At 34.7% G+C, this 16,441-nt stretch overlaps 1 protein-coding gene across 1 annotated transcript; it reads right to left on the bottom strand.

The window, feature by feature from the left end:
- Nucleotides 1-3,070: 3,070 nt before the first annotated feature.
- LOC128227281 (cyclin-I-like) lies at nucleotides 3,071-16,131 on the bottom strand. Its single transcript, XM_052937664.1, has 7 exons — nucleotides 15,966-16,131; nucleotides 15,401-15,545; nucleotides 14,203-14,331; nucleotides 12,179-12,253; nucleotides 10,482-10,622; nucleotides 7,369-7,599; nucleotides 3,071-7,066 (listed from the first exon to the last, which is right to left on the bottom strand). Exons 2-7 carry the CDS (start codon nucleotides 15,515-15,517, stop codon nucleotides 6,749-6,751), a joined length of 1,011 nt encoding a protein of 336 aa, XP_052793624.1. The 5' UTR covers nucleotides 15,518-15,545; nucleotides 15,966-16,131; the 3' UTR covers nucleotides 3,071-6,748.
- Nucleotides 16,132-16,441: the final 310 nt, after the last annotated feature.

The following is a 16,441-nucleotide window of genomic DNA, read 5'->3' as shown; positions in this document are numbered from 1 at the left end:
GAGCCCTGGATTGACAGTCATGTGTTATCACAAGACCACGGATCCGCCACTTCATACACTTCACTTGTGAAGCGAACTGGCGACCCCTGGATTGACAGTCATGTGTTATCACAAGATCACAGATCCGCCACTTCACAAACCTCACTTCAAACTGTTTTTTTGAGCATCCCTGTTATATCGTAGCGCCTCCACATCAAGCGCGGAAGCAACTCGCACACGTTTTCTCCCACCTCAGATAAATAGATCCATTAATTTTACCATGCTAGAAATTCTTTTCTCCCACCTCACCTCGGTAAACCTCGTTTCCGCAAAACACCCTACGCTCGGGTCGGAATGAACCTATCTTACACTCTCGGCCATGGAAGATACTTATATTCTCCCACCTCAGATAAGTAGATCCAATAATTTAACCATGCTAGATATTCTTATCTTGCCCACGGGCGAAGATAAAATGCCCGTATGGAACTCCTTTTACCACATTGTAATTACCTCCCTTGTTGAAGACTGTCGTCAGTAGCATCAAGGAAATCTTGTCATATGGTAATATTTAGAACGTTAATTAATTATTTCTCGCTTCAAATGTCACCATAAAACAGTTTTCATGCACCATTCAAGAGATAATGCTTCATTCTCCTTAGTACTATTTAAAAGACCGAATTGACTATTAACATTAACTAGATCACGTGCTATCGCATATCCATACGCAATTAGTTTCACTAAGCAAAAAAGAGTTCCAGCAAAAAAAAACCATTTTTACTTCATTTTGTTTAACTGAGGTGGGAGAAAAAGCATCTACCATGGCCGAGAGTGTAAGATAGGTTCGTTCCGACCCGAGCGTAGGGTGTTTGCGGAAACGAGGTTTACCTTTACCTTGTTTCCGCAAACACCCTACGCTCGGGTCGGAATGAACCTATCTTACACTCTCGGCCATGGAAGATACTTATAATCTTGCCCACGGGCGAAGATAAAATGCCCGTATGGAACTTATTTTAATGGTCACCACATTGTAATTACCTCCCTTGTTGAAGACTGTCGTCTGTAACGTCTGTTTGAAGCGCATCATGGAAACCTTGTCTTGTGGCAATATTTATAACGCTAGTTAATTATTTCTCGCTTCAAATGTCACCAGAAAACAGGTTTCACGCACCTTTCAAGAAATAATGCTTCACTCTTCTTAGAACTATTTAAAGACCGATCAGACAATTTACATACTCTGAAACACTGCGCGAATATCCATGACAACCACGAATTATCGCATATCCATACGCAATTATTTTCACTAAGCACAAAAGAGTTCCAGCAAAAAATTACATTTTTACTTAATTTTGTTTAACTGAGGTGGGAGAAAAAGCATCTACCATTGCCGCTCGTGTAAGAAAGGTTCAACAAGGTTGAACCTATCTTACACTCTCGGCCATGGAAGATACTTATAATCTATCGTGAGCGGCAATCGGAACACCTCGGTCAAAATTTCTTTTTACGAGGTATAGCTCGAAGCTTGCCGGAGATGGCCGAGTTGTACGATTGTCATGAGCGGCTGTTTGCCTTATTTGTACATGTCTAAATGAGGGATTCTAAAGACAATTTGGCATTGTGCAAATAGCCTGATACTTTAAATAATTTGTGATGTTTTAATGTTCTCAAAGGCATATTAGATGTTTGTAAACCAGTATGCCACTGGGCAACGCATTGTCCGAAACAAGTGCTAGATTGCATTTAGGTATTCAAAGAAGAAACACATTATCAATTTGACAAACTAGAGCTGTCACAGAAATGAAGATACCCCCGAATGCCGCTTAGACACGGGAATGGCAAACTATTTCTTTGAAGTGAGGCCATAACTGCAAGGTTATTGAACACTGCATTTCGACATATCAGCTTTGTCGTTGAATGAAGCTTAATTAAATTTAATCCAGTAGTTTTCAATAAATTCTACGGACAAGTAAAGGTAACAAAGGGTTGAAACTCTGATGTTGAAATAGAGTTAGGGTTCTTGTACATTGCACTTCATCACTTGGTGTTTTTTCCATCGAATGAGGTTCAATTAAGTTCCTTCCAGTAGTTTCCAAGAAATGCTCTGGACAAGGGCAAATTAGCTGAGAGTTATGGTTCTTATACACAGCATTTTCTCTCATTGTGCTACATCATCGTATTAAGTTTAATTAAATTCCATCTAGCAGTTTTCATGAAGTGCACTGGACAAGAAAACGTAACAAAGGGAAATAACTCTGTAATTAGCTGCAAAAGAGGTAAGGTTCTTGTACAGTGCACTTCCTCTTATTGTGCTTTACCTTCGTATGAAGTTGGATTAAATTCCATTTACTAGTTTTATTCCATTTACTAGTTTTGAAGTAATGCTCTGGACAAGAAAACAAAACAAAGGACAATAACTCTAATTCACTGTAATTAGATGAAATAGAGCAGTGCACGTGGTTCCTGTACACTGCAGTTCCTCTCCTTGTGCTTTACCATCATATTATAAAGTTTAATTAAATTCCATCCAGTAGTTTTCAAGTAATGCTCCGGGCAGGAAAATATGCAACAGACCGACCACCGTGCGACTCCAATATACACCCTAAAAATGTTTGTCGGGAGTATTACGACTTATAACTGTGACCTTAACTTTTGACCAAATTTATTTTAAAATCCCATTGCGCACTATCAAGGTTAAAAATGACATACGTCAATTTATAGCAAAGGTAATCGCTGGTCATCAATATTCAACTTAAGTTTATCTTTTGTTCACACATCACTGACTTCATTCACTCTGTTGGTCAGTTATTTATAACAAGTAATCCGATTAGCTACATCGTTCTTAGATGGAATTAAGACCAATATTGAATACCAGCCCTGATCTTTATTGCTACGGCCCGTATCCTTAATCTGAGTGAGAATTCAACAACCATTTAATGTTCATGTATTTTCTTTATAAACACCCGTTTTAAACTCGGAGTTTTGTTACACAGTAGTGTTTGTCATTCTCATGTTCACACAAAATCCGCAAGTATATGCTCGACATAAGGAAAGGTTTGTTTCTTGTAAAAAATAGGGACAAATATAACACAATAAATAGCCACCATAAAATTTATTTTGACAATGTTAAAATGAAATAACATCTCAAAGGATAACAACTAATAAGATTCATATAGTAAAACATATAAGTTCGCACCCAGCAAAACGCCTGTTCCTGCCAAAGCACAAACAAAACAACAGTTTACAGTTTATCTGCAAAATGCATTTGTATGCAAATAAAACATTTGATTTACTAAGTATGCTAAATGCTAGCATCCACTGCTACTAACTTTTAAACACATAAAATAACACTACAACATAGGTAAGTTTGTTTCTAATAATAAAAATAATGAAACAACAGCTACTGGCATGTTAAAAAGAGACATGTTTCAGTTAAAATGCTTTTTTCTCTTCATCATCGAATTTTGTTCACATTATTAACAAGGAATGTTCCCTTGGCTAACAATATCATACTGATTGGAAATCTAACTCTATACATTAACTGTACATAACTAAATTTTAACACAAAGTGTCATTCATGTATGACCTTAAACAGCAGTTCGACGCTGCACTCAACAGTTTTGCCCGTTCTAAAAATTCAATTATCCCAAAAAAGGTACAAAAAGAAAGCACACAAGCATGGCAAACAAGACTGGCATTATATATTCTCTCTTGATCAATATCTGTAAAGCTAATGTCTTCCCACTGCACAAAAATATGTAAGCCAGAAGCACATCGAGATGTCCCTGAGCCTCATGAGCGCTTCTCTCAAAAATAATGGCACAAAATACGCGCTCTCAGTTAGAAATGGTCAAAAGCCAATGAATTAAACAGTACCTCTCTAATTTAAAGACATTAACTGACATAAGGTCGACAGAAAAATAAACTTTTACATAATTGTACCTTCTGCTGACAGACTGAAAATGTTAGATGCAGCTGTTAATGAACTTACAATATAAACCTACAATATTTCCTGGTTTCACCATAATTGCAAAATCATTGTATTGTTGGGGTCCATTTTAAGTTTACAGACAGATATATCATTGCATCAATAATTGATAATATTCCTCATTTTATGACCATTTCTTGTTTACATTATCATTCTTCCATCAAACTTATGCTCAAAAATGCAGCCTTCTCAGCTCTGTTTTCGAGTCAATTACGACAGTTGGATTTATAAAGTTCTTAACAATATTTACATATTGATGAGAATGTTCAATGATTATTTACATATGAACCAACATCCATTCACTTCCTAGCCCTTGATTTTATGAAGCGAATAAGCTCTTACACACATCTATATCATCATATTTTTATATATGTACATTTTGCGCAGTCATCTTGTTATCATCCTAATATCATTCTGGTTGTAGCACTAATTGGCTGTTTTAATTTCAATCAGTTTGTTAGTACACGAAACATTAAACATTTCGTCCAAATAGTTGTATTCCAATACATGAACATTTGACAGTAATTATATACAAGCTACAACAGTTCTATATAACTTAATAAACGCAAAAATAAATGATAATAACAACATCTTTGTATAAAAAAAGAATTGAATCTGTACAGATTTTTTTCCATGTTCAATTATACATATATAACGGAAGAAATGGAATTTGATTCATAACATTTACATACATGTAACCGAAAATAAATTGTGCAAAAAGCCACACTGGAAATTTTTCTGTAGTAAATGAAAACATCGAAATTCGATTTTGAAAAAATATTGCCAAAATATGTAAATGAAGTAAGTTTCAAAAATTATTTTTGCTTCCAATGAGTTGAGTTTCTCAAATTAATTTCACATTTTGAGTGGCGGGAACATATACAATGTGTCCGCAGTTTGAAAGACTTCTATGATAACCATCATTTAAATTAAAAGTCTTAAATGGAAATCATACCGGGGTAATTCAAATTAGAAAAAAAATGTCTTTTTCACCAATGTGGCTTTTTCACTGGTCCACCGAGTTTCATTACAATTTAACAGGGCATTGCACAATCGTGTCCGAGCACAATTTTGACATCGCTGGCAATCCCGGTACTTTATTTAGCTTACGTGATAACAGAACCCTGGCAATATTGCCATAAAAAATCTTGTTTCTAGAATATTAATTAGATAGGGGAAGAAACTCATTTTCTTATAAAATAGCATGATAAAAATGGAATACACTTCACCATAGAAGATTAAATATTTAGTCAAGCAGGGGTTTTGTCACAATATGAAAAGAGCAAAAAATGTTTATTTTATTTGCTTAAACTCCTTAGTGGTATTTTTTGCACCAATGTTTCAGAAATAGCTTTTTATGATCAGCTTTTTATGATTACAATATAAACCCAGCAAAATGTCAATGTCCAATGGTATTAAAGTAGAGTGAAATAGAGTACCGGGTGAAAACCAACGCATAATTCAACAATCAGATCAACCCTACCATGAGATTTTGAGATTTAACTATTATTCATAACATCAATAATTCGTTAGTACTTGATTCATAATTTTTTTTCTCTTAACAGAAATGGTAAGTTTAAGAGTTTACTTCAATATCCTTAAACAATGTAAAATTATTTTCAAACAATTGTACAAATTGCACAGAACTTAGACGTTAATATAACTGAATGAAACAAATAACCAAATCAGCATTCCTTACCCGGAATGATGAAAATCTCGAAAAAATGAAAATGATAATTACATCCATACAAATCTGAACATGTACACATAACTTTTTTTCAGTTTATATTTATATAATTTTTTATTTGTTTTTATAATATTGTAAGCCTTTTTTTCTGGGATATGACGACTCATGCCATGGAATATACGTAGCGGTTATATGTGGAGATCAAGATCGTCGTACTTTGAAACAAGTCATCATATCCCAAATTTTACCATATTTAATCATAAATACAACAATGGTGGCTCTTATTAAGAAGTAAAAACACATAACACAAAATGAATAAAACTAATACTAGTATTTCCTAGCAATATTTTTACTTAACGGTTTGAATTGAAAAAATTGGAAACAAAATTAAAATATCATTTCCTAGAAGTTAGTTAAGGATACGATTGTGTATAATATTCAGCCATATGACCTGGCCATGATTGTTTTGTTCTACGAAAATTATAAAATAGGTAAGTTAAGAAACAAACATTGCCATAGTTTCAATTCTTATAGCTTAAAGAAAGAAAAAAACAAAACAGATTAAAACAAGTTCTCTTATAAGACAACTGACTAACCAGACATCACTTATAATAAACTCTAAAATAAAAGTTTTTTTATCACAGTCAACTATTATTAAAATAATAAAACGAGAAAAAAAATCAAACTGAAAAGAATTGAAATTATATCAATATGTTTCTTTTCCCTCAAATATTTTTCTCTGAAACATCTTTTCCTCAGTACACTATTTGTGTTACGAAAAGTAAAACAACTAAATCCATGCATTAGTTGAACAATACAAATATTCTAATATGTTACTCATTTACAAGGTTAATATTCCTGAAGTATATTTGTTTGAACTTGATAATACATACATGTTTATAACAAACCTTAAGGGAAAACTTAGAATATACTCAAACGAAAAACCACAGAGCATGTACAACTGCGGAAATATTTAACCCTTGAAATGTTCTACCCTATCTGTGACATTGATACATGAACAAATCATGTCTACAATCAGCAAACCCTCAGACACAACAGCTAACGCTAGTATCAAACAGACGATGAGATGGATGATAGTATCAATTGGCACAGACGGGTTTCGCCCGGGTGAACTGACTTGGCACGGTTGACTCCCTTTCCGGTCGCTGCCAAAACTCTGACGCACACGTCTTGGCTACGCTTGGCGGATCCTCGCAGTACAGACGTTTTATTCCGTCGTAGACGTCGTCTTCCTCCTCCATCTGGTCGCCCTTACGTTTGAAGGAACGTGTGCGTGCCAGGGTGTTGCTTGGCGATTGCGTAACTGCGCGGAACTGGTAGCCAGTCAGCAGGATGTTCTTGTCCTTTAATATCTGGGCAGCAATCTCCCGACATCGGATCATGGTATCAACGTCCACCTAAAAGGAAAAGGTTGGGATTGAAAGTCAGATATAAACCTTAATCGAGCATCAGATATTTTTCCGACAAATTAGAAGTCAACCAATGGCCCAATTTAAATGCTGAAACATACTTTATCCCAAAAATGAAAATTTATGAAACTCATAATGGAAAAGTTCAAAAGCTTGCCTAAGGCTTCCTGTATAACTATTTCTTAACTCTTTTCATATTGTTTCAATTAAATGGCACCAATGTTAAATAGAAAAATATGAATCTACTGTCCAGCCTACCATCAATTCATTCTATGTAAATGTTGCCATACCTCGGCCATTTTCTGCACAGTGTACAAAATGGAGAGCCAGGAGGGCGTGATTTGCTCCAGCTCCAGTGAGATAACAGCGAGGGTGAGCGTGATGGGCCTGAATGCTGCCATCTTGTGGTTGGCCACACAGTAGAACAGGTTACGCGAGAGGATGGACATGTGCCGGGATGGGGTCATGTTCACCACACTTTCCAGCAACTGGGGGTAGTAACACATCAGCAGCGAGTGGATCTGAGGAGTATATTACAGTAACATAAGGGTCATGGTTCCCAAAAACACAGAGCAGAAGCCAAAACTCGTCGATTTCTTTTTAGTCAAACAAGGGACATAACTCAACAAAATGATAGCCAGAATTATGGGCCTTGCTTAGAAGCAGAATGACTCTGCAGTGCTCCAGCCAGGATTTGAAAAGGGCAGGGTGCTTGGTCCAAAAAGGCACTTTTAATGCGCTTTTAATGAGCCTAAATGGGGCACTTGCAAAGTTCAATATTTTGATATTTTGGTACTAGAGCTCTACTTTCAATACTAATTGTTATGATATCCAAAGATGTAGTTATTAAGTCATACTTCTGTATATTTATTATTTTCATACTAATTTCTGAAACATAACCTGACTATATGTGCAGTAATATCAAAATTGGTAACAAACTGTGATTTAAATAGAAGTAACAAATCATGCTTTATTCGCAGTTTAATCTATGGCATATCAATGCGCAACTCTTTCAACAACAGTGTTATGAATGGGAGAAGTCACTTCTCCCAGTTTTCAGCCTACTCTCACTAGGCTGAAAACTTTGGGAGAAGTGACTTCTCCCTTCAGTCAATTTAGGGAGAAGTGGGGAGACTTTAAGGAGAAGTGATACTTTCGTAACACCTGATACAAAAACTATGCCATAACACACACCTCAGTTTATATAGTTTATATTCACATTCAAACTGATTGCTATAACTATATAAAATGTTCATAAAAAATGTATCATTTTTGGCTCAGCAAAAGTGTATTTGTCAATGTCACATAGTTTATCTCCAAATAGCATCTAAAAATGAAACAAAAACCAAGACAGCTAAGGATTTGAAACAATCAAAATGACTAATAAATGACCTGTCAATATAGTAGGGGGACGAATCTTATTTTGGTACGTTCGGGATAGGGTACGAATGTCACATTCAGCTATGCTGTTATTTACTTGTCTCTGGCTAAATAATTTTAAATATGCTGACATTTAAGAACCAAATGACATTTAAATCACTGTCCTTGATGAAAACTTTACCAATACATAATGGGAGGTTGAGAAATTAACTCGGAAAATTGTTCTGACAAAATGGCGATCTCGCCGATATTTTTTACATCGTAAACAGGAGAAAAATACTGTAAGTATTAAAACTCTACATAAAGCAAAAAAAACTAGAACTGTAAGCCATAGGCTAACGAATACCCCCCACCCCTCCATGTCTAGGTTGTTTGCCCTGGAGTTAGGCCGGACAAAGCTAATTTTGCCTACAAGGGGAGATAACTCCAGTCAGGGTCATGTGACCTGTACCAAATTCACAGAGGCGAAAGTTTACAACATGGCCATTAATTTCTGAAAGTTTGATAAAGATTTGTTGAATAATAACAAAGATGAATCCCGGACAGGGCTTATTTTGCCTACTTTAACACATCAAGGGGAGATAACTCCAGTCAGGGTCATGTGACCTGTACCAAATTCACAGAGGCGAAAGTTTACAACATGGCCATTAATTTCTGAAAGTTTGATAAAGATTTGTTGAATAATAACAAAGATGAATCCCGGACAGGGCTTATTTTGCCTACTTTAACACATCAAGGGGAGATAACTCTGGTCAGGGTCATGTGACCCGTACCAATTTCACAGAGGCGCAAGTTTACATCATGGCCATTAATATCTGAAAGTTTGAAAAAGATTTGTTCAATAACGACAAAGATGAATCCCGGACAAAAAAAAAACGGACGGACAGACGGACAGTATTCCAGTATACCCCCCCCCCCCCCAAACTTTGTTTTGGGGGGTATAATAATATGTTTTTGTGTTTACAAATCAATTTTTTATCATTAACATTTCACGAAAACCAATTAAATATTTGGTGATACGTCATGTTATTGATTTTCTTAGCGCCACCTTGCCGATGGCCCGAGATGGCTATGACCGTCTGCTTCAAAAACATCAATGTTTAAAATGTCTGGCATTGTTTGTTCAATACATATAACAATTACTTTTTAACTTCATCAATGCTTGACACGATTTTTCATAATTATGTCGCCTTTTCTATCTCATTTTAATGAACGTATATCATATTATCAGGTTCTTCTCAATGTACATTCTGATTGGTTAACTTTCAATAGCTCCGCCTGCCGGCGATGTTTTGGTAATTGGATGACACGGCCCAATTATCGGATTAGGGGATTACCCTATGGCTAATTGCGATGCTTTGACTAATGGGACAGTGGCCAAATACTCGCTGATTGACAGATTTACAATGTGTTAAAATTTCAGCGAGGTCAATGTCGCTTTGATGACACAAATGGGTGATTTATTTGTGTTATTTATCATCAAAGGCCGCTCTGTCAATGAAAAGGGCACAGCGGGGCGTTTGAAAAGGCAGCAGGGCGCCATAAAAGGGCAGCGGGGCGCCCCGCCACGCTAATTATGCTTAGCTGGAGCACTGCTCTGTCTTATACAGCATGTATACCAAGTTTTATTTGATTATGTTGCCACTAAACCCAATACATCATTATTTTATATTCTTTGAAAAACAAACAAGCTATACTGGTAATTCATACAAATCTTCCTGCTATTATTATTTTAATTTTGATGATGCCGTCCGAAAAGCATTCATGATGAAACATTTACAAGGTATTGGCAGCTTTCCTAAAATCTTTGTAATTGGTTTAAACTTGTATACAAATGAAGCATAAAATGCATTGCATAAAACAAACATGAGAAAGAAATTAATTTATTTTTATCCTAACTCTGGCTGCAGACAGTCTAACTGACATAGTTTGACTTCAACCACGGAATTAATATTCACTGACGATATCATAAATCAAATCTATTAATGAATTAACTTGGTTTGTTTTTAATCATATAACTCACTATGTGCAGGAAGTCAATCTGCGTGACAGTCTTGACAGTCCAGCTGAGCTTGTCAAGGATGATCATCTCCATACGAAGAATATCAGACACTGCACAGCTACATTGACTTGCCTTCACAAGCTCTACTGCACTCGGTAAAACCTGCAACACAAAATGAGGGCCCATTAAAATATGCACCACCAAACATGTGCTCAGTAAATCATGCACCACCAAACATGGGCTTGGTAAAACATTCACAGAAAAAAGGGACTTGGTAAAATCTACAACACAAAACATTGGTTCTGTAAAACCTGAGCAACGAAACTCTGGGCTTGGTAAAACTTGCACAGAAAAAATGGACTCGATAAAATCTATATCACAAAACATTGGCTTTGTAAAACCTGAAGAGAAACTATGGGCTGGGTAAAACCTGCACAGAAATCATGAGCCTTATAGTCAATGATTGCAATGCATTTACAAACTGTTCTCTTCTTATACTACAGCAAAATGACACTTGTGGAGCTTACATTGCAAGTATGTTTGTGCTTATATAAGGAAACATGATTTTAAGTTTTTGCTTGTATCAGGCATTTTGCGAAAAAGAACTCCTTGAACAATTCACTGATTTGCATGATACAATTAGGGTTAAAGCCAGGATTTAAAAAAGGGACAGGTTGCTGCAGAAAAGGGACAGGATGCTCCGGGTAAAAAGGGCACATTGAATTGGGCTAAAAATAATGAATTTCGCAGAAAATATAAGAAATGCTGGTCTCCATTAGGGCAAAATGGTGAAACTGAAAAAGAACAGGGTGCATCACCCTGCTATAACCCTTTAGCTAAAACCCTCAAAATTAAAAATCAAACCCAGCAGAAATGTGCCAACTAAACCCATTCAGAAGACAGAATTAATCGTTAAGAAAAAAAGACAATCAATAAAAATATACATATCTTTAGGATTGTTCATGTTAAAACCAGTTCAGGCTTACTCTTTGTTAACTACTGTTTAATTAAGCTGCAAATACAGAAACAATGAACAGCTGTCAACAACTTGTTATCTAACTCGGTGAAGAATTTCAACAATCCAAGCATGAACACATAGCAGTAAACAAATGTCATGCTCTACCAAGCACTTGTAACATTTATGTAAAGGACATTTTGTACAGATAACATCTAATACATATCTCAAGAGTTTATAAACAATTTCTATGAAAGCTTTCAAAAGAAAACATTTGAGAATGTCAGACAAATAACAGTTAAGGTGACTGTGGAACAATGATTTATTTCAGGAGTGATTACATGTTATAAACATGCTAAAAAACAAGACTTGAATTAATTTGTTAAAATACAACTTCAGTTCTAACTGTCTTCGATTCACATTTTCACATCATTTTGCAATTTTCACAAATTCGCAATGAGTGAACAGTCATTTAAGAGTCAGATATAATTATAAATGACCAATAAATAATTTTAACAAATTCGCAATGAGTGAACAGTCATTTAAGAGTCAGATATAATTATAAATGACCAATAAATTTAAGATCATTTTATAGGTTCGCTTCATTTTAATATGAAGCGATTAATGGTAATCTGATTTTAATGAGATTGATGACTGACAGGAGATAAACTAGAGATTATCACTAAGTCTATACTTCACAGATACCAACATTTACATACATAATAATAATAACTATGTTACAGTACTAGTGTTTTTGCAATACCTCATCTTCTTCCAATGTTTTGGCTGCAATGTAGAAGCAGCTTATTGCCACACACTGCAGGTACTTTGGACGCACCTGAAACAATTATGGAAAATTATTTGTTTTGGTTTTACGCAAATCCTTCTCTTTGATTACCTTTATCTAAGAGGAGCAAGTGTTCATAATTATTTTTTGTCCAATGGGATGACAGTATTTTTTTTAAAATTTGTTGTACATGTACTTTCCTTAATCAGCAGTCAACACAGCTATTCATTTTAATCAGGTAAATCATCTGATTTAAACTGAAGGCGAGTAGATAATAGAAAGTTTCCCAACAATGAGCCAGGTATTATTTGTTTCTTGACATTTATCAAATTAAAATGCATGCTATGCATACCAAATGGTTTTATCTAAATATATGTAGTTTGCCATGAATGCATTAAGGACGCCCATATTGACTTTATTCATATTGCACATTAACCCATACAAACGAAATTCAACTTGACAACAGTAACAACCCGGTAACTATTATCACAACTGAATATTGGTAATGGTTGTCTGCATTGCACTGAATGTAAGAGTACATATATACATTTTAAGTGGATTTACAAACTTTAAAGTCATGACAAATATCTTATCAATATATCAGAGATCAAGTGCCTACAGTGGCGACCTATAAGTGTATAATATCTGAAATGAATCAGGTTTAGAGCACTTCACTGGGGACATCCATTATCTATTCAGACCAATAAAACAATGCAGTAATAGCTCATTTAAACCAATTCCTACTGTCTTTGGTATTAAACGTAGACCTCTATTTCTTTAAATGGTTTGCAATAGTAGGTTTAGACTCTAGTTAACCCAAATGTCCATTTTTATACCCTGTATAGAAATAAATAATTACTTCTTCTTACATACAGTAATTTGTCACTATAGGTAGCAGTATCGATCATAATAATAAATATACATAGGAATAATTATATCAAATTGTTTTTTGTTTGTTTTCACCAGGTCTGGTCGATAATGACACCTATGATTGTAACTACTAGTATTTTGTAATCTGTAACCTGGCAAAGTTCAGTTACATCAGTCAGTGAACTAACACTGGGGAAATCTCTCTTGTAGGTTATTAACCTCTGATGAACCCAGAGAACACATTATACAATGAATTATGAAATGACTTGTATCCAGATGAATAACCTGTAATCTTTTTTATGCTGACTCATGAAAAGAACAATTTCTGTGATAAAAAGATTAGAATACTTCGACACACATTTTGTTACAACTGTTATATAGCTATTATGCACAAATTACTAATGCAGGACTCAATACAAACAAATTTGCATTAATGTACTAAAATCAATAATAATAAAACAATTGATCAATAATTATACAGTTTGGGTCAACAAGAGCTTCACTCTCATTTCATACCAATCAGTGCTTAATCTTTGCCAATATTGACATGAAGTTGGTAGTTCATATAATATCACATAAACAGTGAACTAAACTTGACCTAGAGATAGCAAACAGTGACACCTGCCAAGGTCATGTGATAATGTTCGTGCATCATGTAAACAATCACAAGTGTAAACAATAAACAGGGTGATAGTCTAAGGTTCGTGCATTCTATAACAGTATCCTAAAATAAAATAGGACTTTGTGCACATGTTTATTCCTCCCCATATCATCACTCGTTCTCTTGGTGTTAAAACATTATAAAGATATGTGTCTACTAATGAGTAAATGTTGTTTCGACCTAAACCAGGACAATTTTACTTATCAGTATCTATGTAAAGCTGCCATACCATGTATAATACATGTATTACATTTTGGGAAACCAAATCATTGCATTGCAAAATATAAATACAAGAGTGTTAAATGGACTTTACGCACACCAGTACAAATTGAAATCATTATTAATATAATTATCAGGGTATTGACTAAGCATGATCATTCCAAATACATTAACAACTCAGACAAATGACAGTTAGAATACAATGTTAATCGACCTCAATTGATCACAAATTCCAAGTGAATGTACCAACCTTGACAAGGTTAAGGAAGCGGTCAGTCAATGCAATACTGAGAGCCACAGTTTCTGGAGTGAAGTGGAATCGTTTGTTCAAACCCAACAACCAGCCGATCACCTCATCTCGGTGAATACCTCCTACCTCCTGTGAAAAAAAATTTTTTATAAGGAAAGTACATAACAAATAATTAATTGATGCAATGTTCTATTTCATGCGCACTTCATACAAGTTAAAAAAACATTCAGTTAAAAAACATTCAGTTCTTGCACTAGGGTGACAATATGCTTTATCTCCAATCTATTTTATTTTGACATTGTGACTATGAGAGCAAATATGCACCCCCCATTGTTACATCATAGAATTGTGAACAAAAAAGGATGATCTACATGTATAAATTCTCATCCATTTTAAATTAATATATCAGGTGATTTTTAATGACAACCAAATAATTTTATGACTAATAAAACTGCATTTAACAGCTTCCGCTTTGACACAGCTTCATCTACATGTCAACTAAGAATCCCTCTTATGTATACATATAGGGTAATATATTCATTACAAATTGACATCAGATAATTTAATATCAAAATCAATACATTTAAGATGTTGATCAAATATTTGACAGTGAAGTTAATGACATAATAATATGTCCAAATATGTGGGTTTCAACAGATCTTGTCAGTTTAGCTATATGAACATCTGACCTTCCACACCCTTTCTGACATACCTGTAACCGGTTAGATGATCTATTAATAATCATATGCATTAAGCATACATGTTTGACATTGCGTATGCGTTTACATAGCATATGAAATATGATACGAGTCATGAATAGTTGCCAATGTCTCATTTTGTAAATACCTCTTACCAGGAAGTTAAGTCATGTTCATATTTAAACATGTTGCATCAGAAAAATTTGGGATTTTTAAAAAGAAATGTCTTAATAAAAAGAAGCATATACGGCACAGTATCGCACCTGCTTAAGAAAATATGTGAGGAATACTAATTACCATACCCATTATTGCTGAACACAGCTTTTCCTCGATATCATAAAAAAAAATGCGCTGTTGAAAACTGACAAATTTTTGAAATTTATGCAAACAGATTTTCTGTCCAACAAAATTTCTTTACCTTTATCTATATATCGTATGAAAGTATTTGTTAATAATGTCCTAAAACATTCTTCACAACATATCCTTGGTTACATGTTTACCTGCGGTCCTGTTTGGGATTTATAGTGCACTGGCTTCCACTTGTCCTGCTCCTTGGCAAGTGCGTCGACGAGCATCTTCATCAGATGTCGCATGTCCAAACCATTGTGAAGCTTCATGATGAGTCCCCCGTTGCCAAAAAGTTTCCTATCAAATGATAATTATTCTTATATATTGAATCAGTCATGTTATATCCTGTGTGGCTTTTCTGCCATTTAATGATATTATTATCATACTAACTGATTTAATTCTGATTAAAATTAAATATTAAAACTTAGACTGAACTTGAAGTAAACCTGTACTGAAGGCAAATGAAGAGCTCTGCGTTGATGCACGTACCACAGTATTTCTTAGTACTGTCATCAGAGTCTGAGATTGCCAGAATTCGTAATCAAGTCATATAATTCTCAGTGAAACTAAATTATCAAACTTGTTAACACCTTTTTAGCAGTTATAATGTTAGTCAAAGAAAAACAACTTCTAATGACTACAAGGACAAAAAGTGATGAGCTATTATGTTGACATCCTGATTAGATGTAGCCTATTTTTAGCAGTTTAACAACTTACCTGACGAAATCAAGCTAAAGCTTGAACCAAAGTTTTCCTCTGGCCCCTTACTTTGTCCGGTCTACATTTACTGGCTGTTCATGTTCGTGATTACTGAGAAAATTGAAAAAGAAAGAGAGAAAGAAATAAGTCGGATTCCCAAAATGGTTTCCTGTGTTGCTCTACTTCTGATATTACTGCGCAACTTCGAGATGCTTCTTGTTGTTAAAAAATAAAGGAACTATATTTCTGAAAATTAGGATAAAAATATTATATTTTTCTATATGCTTGCAAATGTAACTAACCATACTTAAATTTTCTCGGAACAATTGGATTGCTTTTAAGCAATAAAATTTTGGACTTGATTGTTTAGCGGAACATTAAAACAAGTGCTTGTGCGATCCGGCTCGTTACGCATTAGTGATCTGTCAGATTAAATAATTTCATTTTTTACGTATAAAACTGCCATTTTACTAAAACAGACGATATACCCAAGA

The sequence above is a fragment of the Mya arenaria genome, chromosome 3 (assembly GCF_026914265.1).
Source record: "Mya arenaria isolate MELC-2E11 chromosome 3, ASM2691426v1".
NCBI classification, from domain to species: domain Eukaryota; kingdom Metazoa; phylum Mollusca; class Bivalvia; order Myida; family Myidae; genus Mya; species Mya arenaria.
This window is presented reverse-complemented; position numbering and strand designations above follow the sequence as displayed.